This window comes from Capsicum annuum, chromosome 12, assembly GCF_002878395.1.
Source record: "Capsicum annuum cultivar UCD-10X-F1 chromosome 12, UCD10Xv1.1, whole genome shotgun sequence".
Classification (NCBI taxonomy): Eukaryota; Viridiplantae; Streptophyta; class Magnoliopsida; order Solanales; family Solanaceae; genus Capsicum; species Capsicum annuum.
Window position 1 is genome coordinate 20244857 of NC_061122.1, and position 13925 is coordinate 20258781.

At 32.3% G+C, this 13925-nt stretch overlaps 1 protein-coding gene across 1 annotated transcript; it reads right to left on the reverse strand.

Annotated features, from left to right (window-relative positions):
• Positions 1-1654: 1654 nt before the first annotated feature.
• LOC107850498 (nifU-like protein 4, mitochondrial) lies at positions 1655-9372 on the reverse strand. Its single transcript, XM_016695071.2, has 3 exons — positions 8906-9372; positions 6524-6685; positions 1655-2495 (listed from the first exon to the last, which is right to left on the reverse strand). The coding sequence occupies exons 1-3, from the start codon at positions 9123-9125 to the stop codon at positions 2035-2037; spliced, it is 843 nt and encodes a 280-aa protein (XP_016550557.2). The 5' UTR covers positions 9126-9372; the 3' UTR covers positions 1655-2034.
• Between the last annotated feature and the right edge of the window lie 4553 nt (positions 9373-13925).

Sequence of the window (13925 nt, forward strand, 5' to 3'; positions counted from 1 at the left end):
AATATATAGAAGCGTGAAGGGAAGCGGGTGATGGTCGTCATGCTTGCTTCCTTCGTGATTTTATTATATCACCCCTAATTAATTATTATATGTTATTTAAATATTCAAAAATTAATAATATTTAACAAAAAATATAAAATAGACATGTCTGTTTCAGTTGCTTAAACCATAATTTTACCATTCCGTCCCTAATTAATTACTATAAGTCATTTAAATACTAAAAAAATTAATAATATTTAATAAAAAGATAAAATAAAAAAAAAATGATAAACAAACTATTGATATTTTAAATTAACTTACATCTTATATAAGGCCCGTCTAATTTTTTTTTCACAATTATTTTTTATATTAATTTTGTTATATCACTTCTAATAAGTTATTTCATATTGATTATTATATGTCATTTACGTATTAAAGAAATAATAATATTTAATAAAAAGTAAAATAGTCATTTATGATATGTCTGCTTCAGCTATTTCAACCGTAATTTTACTATTTCATCCCTAATTAATTATTATGAATTATCTAAGTATTAAAAAAATAATATTTAATAAAAAATAAAATAAACAAACAAAAAATGATAAATTATCTATTGATGTTTTAAATTAACTTGACATCTTATATGAGGCTTGCTTAAATTTTTTTCACAATTATTTTTATAGTAATTTTATTGTATCACTTATAATAAGTAATTATGAGTCATTTAAGACATGTCTGCTTCACGACTTCAATCGTGATATTTGATTAACTCTCGAAATTATATCAATGTCACTTAAATTGAAATACTCCCTCCGTTTAAAAAAGAATGACCTATTTTGATTTGGCACAAAGTTTAAGAAAATAAACAAGACTTTTGAATCTTGTGGCCTTAAATTAAAGTTATGTCAAATGTACCAAAATATCCCTTAATCTTGTGGTCCTAAACATGTCATGTGGAAAGTTGAAATTAAAGTATTGCCAAAAAAAGAAAGGGATCATTCTTTTTTAAACGGACTAAAAAAAAGTACGTCATTCTTTTTTAAACGGAGGGAGTAAAAGAAAAAGTATTATAAATTTCAATAATTAAAAATTTAAATTATTTTTAAAATATAATAGACTATCAATGCTACAAAAATTTGGACAAAGAGAGTATTATAAATTATAATGGCTAACAATTTAAAATAATAAATTATAATGTCAAAAAACTATTATAAATTACAATAGCTAACAACTTAAAATATCTAAAAAATATTTAAAATATAATTAATTATCAAAATTTTATTTATATCACATAAATTGAGACTAAAAAATAACATATATTGAGCCCGTTCGATACCTAGTAAAAGAAAAGATCAGAAAAAGGACCAAACAATAATTTAGTGAGCAGAAACATACATTTGGTTTATCTGTTTTAACACACATGAACAAAATTGCACCAAGGATCTATTTGCTTTATACATGAAGATCAACACGAGTTGATGATGAAGCCCAAAGGTGGATAATACAAGGAAAGAGCAACAAATGACATATATCATACTAGAGAATACGGTGTCACTTCCAAAAATGGTTAATCAAGAGAAGTTGGATTGATAATTTGCATGGTATCAGTAAGTGTTAAACAAAAAACAACCCATTTGCAGAAACATTGGATCCATACTTAACCATGCAAAACGAATAAAACAAAAAATTATACTAGAATTACATAAAATTAGATAAAGGTATGGTTTGCAACTTCAAAAAACTTGTGCACATAATATGAACGATGTGCATCTTTATACACTCACGGCGGAACACGCTTCAATCAATTGTCACATCTCTTGGGAAACTTAAACCTGATGTCCAGCTAACCGAATAGCCGAACTATTTATTTGAATGTCATCAAAACAACTACCTAGCTACAATTTTCGATACTTATAGGTTGCTTATTTCGCATGAATTTGGTGGATGCACTCAACTTTACTCGCTCTTTCCATGGAGGAGCATGAACAAGTTCTGCCTCCTCTGATTGAGATCTGTCTGTCACCAGATCAACTGAAAGAAACTATAACCGTATTACTACTCGTGTGGTGCCCCAGTTAATGCAGGTTGTTCATCTTCATCTAGCTCCTGCTCCACACTTTTAACTTCGGGCACATAATGCATGAGCATATTCTCGATACCAGATTTAAGTGTAACTGACGAGCTAGGGCAACCACTGCAAGCTCCTTGCATTTTCAATTTGACTACTCCCGTATCTGGATCAAATCCTCGATATTCAATGTCACCTCCATCATCTTGTACAGCTGGGCGAATACGAGTCTCCAAAAGTTCCTTGATCATTGCAACTGTTTCTGAATCATCCTCATGGATAGCTGTGTCCATTGCGGCAGCGGTACTGGAGTCGAGGAACACTGGGTTCCCAGAAGAAAAGAAATCCATAATTGCAGCAAATATTTCAGGTTTAAGGAAATCCCAGGAAGCTTCTTCACTTTTTGTTACCGTAACGAAATCGGATCCAAAAAATACACGTGTAATCCCTGCATGAAGCAAACAGGATTCAACTCTTAGGAACATGCATGAAAAAGCAAAGAACGCTAGCAATACTTCCCCTGTCTAATTTATCTGAAACAATCTCCTTCTAGAAATAAAAAAAATTCACATAACTCTACAAATATTAATTGGTGTTAGTCACTTGTTTCAAGATTCAAATGTATCTAAATTATGCAACTTAGTAGTTAGGTGATATTTTCTCTTACAACTTATCAACTAGTAAGTTAATATTTCTTAATGAACTTACCACATTATATACAAATCAAACTTAAATATAATCCCATATTCATTCAGATTATGCCAAACATGGACAGAGGTTGTCTTGACATAATATCTACACTTAAAATTCACATGGAGGGAGTTGACTCAAAATTCCTACGTCAATCTATCAGAATTCATGTGGATTCAGCCCAAAAAAATAAAAGAACAACAAAGGAAAAAAGGACTTAAAAAGAAAAACTCATAACATTTTCCCTCCGCTAATAATTTGACACACCATGCCCCTACTGTTACTTATTTGGGCCAAATATACCTTTATTTCACACAGAACCTAACCGAGCATAATTAGAAGACTAATTGGAGGGAAGTTATGGATAAACACACATACATTAAGCGCATATTTGGTCCAATTTAGTTTCAAACTACAATTATGCAACAACTTGGTTAAATTGTATTGACTTTTTTCTTGATTTTTAAGGCATCATATAGAGCACATTATGTGTCATTTTTAAACAGCTTAAAGTGTCATTTTATGCAGCTTAAATTAGAACTCTCTAGGTACAGATACACCAGTGATAATGTCATTAAAGAGAGAACCTCATTACATTACTTCAAACCACAAATTTCTTTACATTCCATTAAACCACCAAATGTCGCTCGATTCCATCAAACCACAAAATGCATTTACATTGCATCAATTTTTTTTATTTTATTTTTTTGATAAAGACATTGCATCAAAATAACACATTTAAACCCATCAATTGCTTCAAAAATATACTCATATGAAGAATTGGAACATTGAGACATTTCATAAACAATTGAGAAGTAAATGAGGAAGATAACTTCAATATTACTTCAAATGCCTAAACTTAAATCGGAATTCATCAAAATTAAAGAAAAAAACTGAACCCACTTGAGCAGATTTGGAAAATTTAGAAAAGGGGCTAGGTTCTGGTAAAAATATAACAGTTTAAATGGGTTTGCGGAGGAGGGGATGATTCACTACTTAATCTAATTAGTCCTGGGTGAAATAAGGGCATATTTGACCCAACTAAGTAACGATGGTGGCATGGTTGGTCAAACTATTAACCGGGGGCAAATGTTGTGAATTTCGCCAACTTGAAGGGCAATTTTGACCGTTATCAATATCATGATACCAAAATCTGGCATTTACAGAAGCCTTTTATTTTGTTTACAGATTTGTGTGTTATAGACTCCAATTTATTGAGTACTGGAATGGAACATGTCCAGATGACGCAAGGTGGAGCGAAAGCTTACATAACCGACCCCCACTAGTTTGGGTTTAGGTGTAGTTGTTGATAAGACGCTAAGAAAAGAATTTCATGTCTCTATTCCGCAAAGAAACCCATAATTACTCATTTGAAATAAAGCGGAAAGTTGAGAGTGAATACCTCCTGATAAAGAACAAAAAAGAAAATTCGGAACTTATTGGCATCAAAGAGGGAAATAAATACCTTATGTATATAAATAGTCTATTGTCTGTTTCGGAACTTAGGGATTGATAAGTGTCTGTTTCAGATCTCCAGGCATCACCAGTGAATTGGATGTTAATTTAGGGCCATGGTCCACATCTGTCATCTGCTAAGCAAACCTGTAGTAACTGAACAGATGGACTGACTATTACTTCCTCACATAGATTGCACCTTTTGCATAACATGATGCCCCCTTTCTGCAAATTTTCTACTTAGGACAAGTTTCATGGGTTACCCTCCAAACAAAACATTCTACTTTTGGGGGAGAGCTTTTGTTTTCTTAATTATCTTCCCAAGACAACCATTTTTTATCATTTCTTAACAGCACCCCGTAACAAGGACTCACTGAAGATTTCCCACCTTTGTATTGAAAATCCTTCTGAAGTAGTCCAGTCTCTATAATATCTGCTATTTTTGTTTACGTTCAAATTGTATAAATTTGGAAAACTGTCCCTATGTATTTCTCCACCCTTGGGTCCCTCCATCTATTGTCCGTTAGTAAATACCAACCTTCCTCCTGAATATTATTTCTCCTTTCTGGTGAAGAGGAAAATACTATTTCTTCCAGTGAGCTATTTTATTTTTGCATTTCTCAATCACTAATTGCAAATTGCAGTATCTTTTTGCTTTGCCTCCAAAAGTAGTTTCAAGTACATTGTCCAGCTTACGAATGCTCTGGTCAGCATTTAGTATGAAATAATTGTTCTTTGCTAAGTTGATATGTGAGCCAAGATATCTTCATGATTAATAGGATCGCCATCAGATTCAGAAAGCATGAGTCACCCGAATACAAAAAGAAACGTCTTTGGTATTTCCTTTTTTAAAACGGCGCATCTGGCTAGTTTCCTCGCACCTCAACTATTGTAACAAATACCTCTCACTAGCATAGGTACTGGCATAAAACTGCCAGCCATGGCTCAGGCATATGCAAGGAAATCACCTAGGGCCTATTTGGAAAGACACCCTGGTAATTGGATTTGGTATAATTGGGTGTAATTACATAGTTTGGCCTGTTTGGTTGGCCAGACAATTTCTTGGTTAGCAGGTACAACAACAACAACAACAAACCCAGTGTAATCCCACCAAGTGGGGTCTGGGGAGGGTAAAATGTACGCAGTCCATACAGCTACTTCCGAAGAAGTAGAGATGACCCCCGGCTCAAGATAATGAATGGTTAATAAGGTCATAGTAATACATGAAACAGAATGGGTGGTATAATTACACTCTTCAATTCTCAAGGGGTAGCTGTGAAAAAACAAGCTCTGGGTCATGTGGATTTCACAGCTACTATATCAAAGGCAGGGATGTTAAGGCAATGGAGGTACCCACACAAGCTAGCTGAATCATTAGAAAGATATTTGCTGCTAGGGAATGGATGCAACCTATCAGTCATACCATGCAGAATCCAAATAAGCTCAGTATTAAAGCAGTATATGGTGCAACGGCTTCCTCAGTATCCAAAGGTGCAGTGAAAACCATGGTCTTGCTAAAGGGACTTGTTTCTAGACATCAATTTATATTGTGGCTAGCACTACAAAATAAACTCAACACTGTTGACAGACTTCTCAAATGGGGCATACAAGTGTCCACAGAGTGTGTGCTTTGTGAAACACAGGTTATGCAGACTCATGATCACCTCTTTTTTGGCTGTATATATTCTTGTAAAATCTGGCAGACTCTACTAGGTAGGATTTGACAGAGAGGTTGGAAGCTGGAATGTGGAAGGTTAGTTGGACGTTGAAAAATGTGAAGAATCTGAAGCCCGGAATGCTATTTTGGGAATCCCGTTTGCAGCAACTGTTTATGCTATTTGGCTGGAGAGAAACAACAGGAGATTCAACTCAAAGAAGCAAAGCCATTATCAGAAATTGTGTGTTGCTGGTGCATATATTGGGTCGAAACAAATGTAAATGGGCAGACTGCCTGAGTAGTCTAGATTGCTTTCCTATTTTGTAGAGCCAAACTGAGAATATTCAGGTGGCCACATAGACAAATAGCTAGTTGTACATGACATTCACTTGGCTGAATAAAATTTTCATTTGACCAAAAAAATAAAACAACTTCCTTAATAGCATAAATGCTGCTTTGTAGTATGTTATTCGTGTAACTGCACTAAATTAGGCGTCTTTTCTTTTGCATCTCTTCCATGAAAGTCTGGAGACAATTAATATTATAAACACATTCCGTGCCAATCTAATGAGAGTTAATAGTATAAACACATCCCCACACATTAGTACTCCGTAAAATGAACATATATGTTAAGCGTCTAAGTCTTCACCATCAAAGTATCGAGAAAGACATACCATCTATTCCAAAGAGAGCCTTAGCCAGCGGTGAGTTCATGGCAGAACGAGCATTTGGAAAGTCTGCACTCCCACCTTCCACAACCGGCTTCCCAGGATAGAACATTAGGGATAAAGGATTAGGAGTTGACTGGGTTTGGATGAACATAGTCCTCTTCTGGCCTGTTCACAGAAAGAACGTGATTAGAATCTACACATATTCACAAAATCTAATAGTTAGCACGTCCATTTATCACATCAGGGAATTACTAGAACAATTGTGTAAACAATAAAGTCCTTATCTTTTTTGTAAAAGCAGAAAAAGAACACACAATTTTCTTGATCCTTCTTCTAGTTGCTTCTATATGGAAATTATACAAAGAAGTAGCATTTTCCCTCATTCTCAAAAAAATAAAGAAAAGTAGCATTTTCCCCAATTCTTCAAATTTCATTTCTGAATGCTAACTAAGTTCAGCTCCCATTGAATCTCATCAATTATCAGTTGAATCTAAATTCCTTATTATTATATGCTCAATTCACAGATATTCATTGAGGACTTCTCCCGTACACCTGATATTCCTTTTCTAATACCAAGGCCGCATATTTGTACTCATAAGTAGAAAAAAGCCTTCACTTAAAAACAAACAATCAAGACCCGTGCCATCCGTGCTTCTTGTGACTATTGAAAGTGGGAAAAAAATATATCTTAAATTTATGAAAACACACTGCGGAAAGACTCCAACTTTGTGGTTCCCCTAGTTCATTGCCCCAACATCTTTCCAGTAAAAATCCCAAAAAAAGAAAAAACCAAAAATATACAGAAAAGACCAGTTGTACTCGTGTGAAGTTGCAAAATACACATCAAATACAAAATCAACTAATAGACATCCATCTCCCTACACTATCCTAAAAAAATTAAAGAGTGAGGTCAAAACCACACCTAAAATATCTCAATTTTTCATGTTTCATAGCTGATCTATCAGGTGTTCGAGTTGTCTATATTAACTATCACCAACTATTTATCAATTTACACAACTGTCAATTATTCCCTTTTTTAACCTGAACGAAGATGATATTTCACGTAGATAAAGGTAACAAACACACCTCAACTATCAATTGTTCAGTTTTTCTAGTGGACGGGTGGTGATATTTCAAGTAACAAAAGGGGACAACTGATAACTGACTTGTATTTTGATAAATAACGAGTAATAATTCACGTAGGAAACTCGCATAATCAACAATTCAAGTGTGAAACTCAAGAAACTGGGATAATCTAAACGAGTTATTGCCCATTAAAATACAAAATTTAAAAAAAAGAAGTTAGCTGAATATAATATCACAATTTTTCAAGTTCCATACCTGAACTATGTGCAAGTTTCCTGAACGATCATGAATTCTTTATCAAAACACACCTCAACTATCAATTGATCCCCTTATCCTACCTGAACATAGGTGAAGAGAGGTGATTTTTCAGGTAGTAGAGGGGAACAACTATAAGTTGAGCTGTGTTTTGATAAGTAGTTACGTTATAGTTCAGACAGAAAACTCGTGCATCTAATAATTCATGTATGAAACTCAAAAAATCAGGATACTTTAGCTGAACTATCAATTATTCCCTTTTCCTACCTAAATAAATGATGATGATATTTCAGACACGAAAGGTAGCAACCTATAGTTGAGGTGTGTTCAGATAAATACAGATAGCTCATAATGGAAACTATCACACCTAATAAATTCAGTTCTACTAAACTCAAAAAAACTGAGATACTTTAGGCTTATTTTTGACCAATATAAAAAAGGAAGAATTAGCTAATATAATAACTGGCCTCCGAACTAGCTCCATATACAAGGCCGTCAAGAAGCAAACTGCGAAGGCTTTAACGAAGGAAACTAGCACACCTAATAACTATCATGTGTGCAGGTTTTCTATTTTTTTTTTTTTTTTCTTTTGAAATAATTGTGGTGGCTGGGCCAGCTTGCGCGCACCTCGACCAAATCCACGAGATACCTACCACCTCCCACCAACATCAGGTACTAGGTAACCCTATCCACCACGGCCTGAACATATAGGAAGAAATCACCTAGTGTTTGTCTCTGCTGGGAATTGAACCCATAACCTCATATTGCTCATCCCAACTTCATTGAACTACTAGGCCAAACCCTTGGATGCTGTGTAGGTTTTCTATTTATCCAAAACACTCCTAAACTATCAATCTTTTTCTTTTCTTACATGGAACCTGAACCATACCGATAGTTGAATTGTATTCTGATAAATAGTCGGTGATAGTAAACAAAACTAGCACAACTGATAAATATAGGTATATTTCAGCTATAAAACTCAAAAAAAAGGAGACATTTTAGGTGTTTTACTAACCAATTTTACCAATAAAATAATTAACTTACCTCCGAAATGGCTCCATAAAGAAGGACGTGAAGAAGGAAACAGCAAACGCTTCAACGAAGCGTAATCAGAGAACTCATACGGCGATTTTGAAGATAAATAGTATACAAATCGACGAGATTTGTAAAGTGAACTATTTTCTGCATAGGGTTTTGCGAACAATTTATTGGGACTGGTACGGAGAGTCGTTCGAGTTATCAATCTTCCTAATGATCCCTTCATTACTACAGCTTCTGGAAGTTTCTAGTTTCTTCTTCGACCTTTATTTGGAGATTCAACAAATATATTCATGGCGGTTTTTTTTGCAATTTGGGGAATTTCAATTGAAATGTCAAAAGGAGAAGCAAATGACAAATATGGTCCCTCAAATAGGAATGTAGGTTCAAAATAAGCCGGTCAAACGTGCCGGTTTGACCCAGCCTGACCCGGCTACCATACGGCTTGGCCCGATATGTCCCAGCCCGGTCAACCCAGGAAATGTACCGGGTTTCGAGCTGGATTAATTTTTTTGGGTCCAACTAACCCGGTTTGACTAAACTCAATTCAGGACCGTTGGTTAATCGACCCAAAATTGGCCCGGCAAAGTTTTCTTATAAAAGAATTGACCGTTTGGACTATTACAGTCGTGGGCCCAACGGCTATATGACCGTTGGGGGCCCAAAAATGGCTATATGCCCTTTTTAATTAAAAAAAATAATAATTAAAATATTTTTTTAAACTCCAAAAAATTTCTATAAATACTCTACACTTACAAATCATTTTTCACACAATTTTCATTCTCTCAATTCTCAAAATTCAAATATTCAATATATTTCCTAAAGTGCTCAATTTGTTTTTTAAATTTGCGATTACAAAGTACGAGTGGAAGTTTCTAAAGTTGAAACCTTCGGATACTTCCAAAATTTAGTATTGTCGTTCCATCTCTTATATCGTTCCATCTCTTACTTTTAATTTTTAATTAGTGTACTAATTGTTGAATATTTAATTTTCTTATATTTGTGTATTTTGAATTTTTTTAGTTTGATTTATATTATGGATAAATTAAGAAATCTCGCAACTAAAAGTGTAAAAAAAAAATATTCCAGAAGTAGTAGTGGTAGTAAAAAGAGAATTACTGACAGTAGAGGTAGTTCAAGTAGTAGATATACTCGTGTGCCTCCGCCTTCGGTACCGCTTAGTCAACCTTTTGAGAAAGAAGTAGGTGAAGGTGCTCACGATATGAATTATGTAGAAACTCAGAAAAATTACGGCATAGAAGAAGAAAATGAAGTAGATGCGGTTGATTTAGATGAAGATGATGAAAATATTGGTAAAACACCCGTAGCAGGAAATGCTAATATTAGATCTGAATCGGTTAATCGCCCTCCTAATTTCCCCGTCCCCCAAGAACTCATAAAACAACTAGTATTACATGGCAATTTTTTACACGTATATCAGATACTGAGGTGCAATGTAATATTTGTCAACAAATATATAAGTATAAAAGAGGAGGCAACCAAGGGATACGGGTACGTTAATGAGACATATAAGTGATAATCACGAAAAAGAGTTATTTATTGCAAAAGGTGATCAGGATGTTGGTGGACCAACACAAACTAGAATGGACTCAGCAACCAGTCAGGTAATTAAGAAGTATAATAAATTGAGGGACCGAGAAGAAATAGCAAAAATAGTAGTTGTAGGTTGTTTGCCTTTCAGTTTTCCTTCTTCTGGTGCATTTATTCATTATATTCAAGCAATTTATAATCCTATGTTTAATGTTATTTCTAAAAGTACTTATCGGGCCGATATTTTTAGACTTCATTCACAATATTATTTTTTATTTATCTATATTGTTAAAAGATATTTAATGTAGAATGACTTTAACTTCTGATCTTGATCGTGTTGTTAATAAAAATGATTATTTAATCATTACTTGTCACTATATAGATAGTAATTTTGTTATATAAAAACGTATTCTAACTTTTTTGTATGATGAAAATCGTAAACATACTGAAAATTTTATTGCTGATTCGATTGGTAAAGTTGCAGAATTTTATGGTATTGAAAATAAAATCTTATGTATTGTTTTTGATAATGCTTCTAACAACAAGACTGCTGTTACAAAGTTAAAAGTTAAGCTATCTCCGCCGTTACCTGAAATATTTCATGTTAAGTGTACTTGTCATATATATAATTTAATTATAAGAGATGGTCTTGAGTTTTTTTAGCTTTATATTGAAAAAATTCGGCTTGCTGTTGGTTTTATTCAAGAAAATAATCGAAGAAAAAGAATTAGAGAATTTAAAGTTAAATGTGAATAAAATGGATTTGCACTGATATTGATGCCTGAAGAATGTGATACTAGATGGAATGCTACGTATGATTTTTTAAAAACTTGTCATAAATATAGAGTTCCTATTACACTAACTTTTAACCAACATTGTGGTTCATTTGCTGATTCGGCTGAATGTATGCTACTTGATTCTGATTGGGCTGTAATTGATGATCTTGTTAAGTTTTTGAAAAAAATTTATATAGGTACGGTTGAATTTTCCAGTGCTTATTATCCTACTGTTTGCAATATTTTAGCACATATAGCCGATATTTCTGGTTTGCTCAAAGAAATAAGAATAAAGAAGGTTACAAAGAAGTTGTTAGTGCTATGTTTGTTAAATTTCTTTTAAAAAATATTTTTTTTCGATTCTTCCTATTTACTTGGTTGATATTATGCTAAATCCATGTATGAAATATACTACTATGTGATACCACTTTAGTACTCTTATTTATTCTAACTTAGAGATAAATACTAACAATGATTTTGATGTTGGAGAACAAGAACAACCAGATTTGTGGACGACTATGGGTGATGCAAACACTTACATAGATAAATTATATAACCATTATGCTGATTTACTTGATTTAGCCGTACCGACAAATCTCACTCTAACTGTCGCTCTTCATCCTCCTGAGGAGCCATCATCTCCTAAAAGGACGGTACATAGTGATTTTTCTGATTAATTTTATGATTTAAATTGTTGGAACAGTGTTGAGGCGGGAACTTACACAACAACTTATCGAGAAGAGCTTAAGTATTATCTTCGAACATCGCTAGAGGATCGCAGACGACGGATCAACGCATTGGATTGGTGGAAGAATAATGAAACACAATATCCTATGCTTGTAAGATTAGCTAGAGATATATTGAATGTTCCAATGTCAACCGTTACATCGGAGAGCGCTTTTAGTCAGGGATGACAACAGCTTGGAGACAACCGACACTTATTGGGAAGCTATGCTATGAATGTTCTAGTTTGCCTTAGAGATTAGATTAGAGCGGAATGAAGAAATCAAGGAATGGAGGTGGAAACGAACGACGAAGAGAAACTTGAAGAAATTATGACTTCAAGGGAGAACTCAGCATAATCAAGTCCAATGCATGGTTTTGCCCCCATTGACTTTGACTATCCTATGCAAGTTCCCGTTAATATTAACATGGATGAATTGGAAAAAATGATGAAAACTTTGTAGGTTTTTCATTCACATACATTATAAATTTTGAATCATTTTGCAATCAATAAAATATAACATTCATTCACTCCTTATTCCTTAGTTCTTACTTTGTAATTTTTTCCATTTAGTGATATAAATTGAATTTCTAGTTTAAATTAAATACTTAGTTTTAATATATTACTAATTTATCATTAAGTATTATTAATTATTATATTAACATATTTTTTAAAGTAGTACATATATTGAATGGTACGTATATATGTGTATATTTTCTATAAACCTAAAGTAGTATATATTTAACGTATACATGTGTATATGTTTTATAAATTAGTATATAACTATATATATATTGTGTGTATATATTGTAGTATACATATTGTAGTATATGTTTTATTTAAAGTAGTACATATGTATTGAATGGTACGTATATATGTGTATATATCTTCTATAGACTCTAAAGTTGTATATATTTAACGTATATATGTTTATATATTTTATAAATTAGTATATATATCATTATATTGTAGTATATATCTTGTAGCATATTTTTTAAAGTAGTACATATATTGAATGTTGCGTATATATATGTATATATAGAATATAGACTATAAAAGAGTATATATTTAACGTATACATGTGTATATGTTTTGTAAATTGGTCTATAACTATATATATAGTGTGTGTATATATTATAGTATATGTCTTATTTAAAGTAGTACATATATATTGAATGGTACGTATATATGTGTATATATCTTCTATAAACTCTAAAGTTGTATATATTTAACTTATACATGTGTATATGTTTTATAAATTAGTATATATATCATTATATTGTAGTATATATCTTGTAGCATATGTTTTAAAGTAGTACATTTATTGAATGGTACGTATATATGTGTATATATTTTTTATAGACTCTAAAGTAGTATATATTTAACGTATACATGTGTATATATTTTATAAATTAGTATATAACTATATATAATTATATAAATAGTGTGTATATACTGTAGTAAATGTTTTATTTAAAGTAGTACATATATATTAAATGGTATGTATATATGTGTATATATCTTTTATAGACTCTAAAGTAGAATATATTTAACGTATACATGTGTATATGTTTATAAATTAGTATATATATCATTATATTGTAGTATATATCTTGTAGCATATTTTTTAAAATAGTATATATATTGAATGGTACGTATATATGTGTATATATAGAATATACACTCCAAAAGAGTATATATTTAACGTGTACATGTATATATGCTTTATATATTAGTTTATAACTATATATATAGTGTGTGTATATATTGTAGTATATATATTTGTAACACCTTGAGAAGCTTTGAATCCAAGTTTAATACTTTAAATAAACATGAGGTGTACGTATTTTTATGGAGAATTATAGTATATATATATATATATATATATATTTAGAGTATATAAGTTATATTCTTCACTACTTTTAAGTGGCGCACACTTTAGTTTCTAAAAGTACTAGGTGATAAGAAAATACAA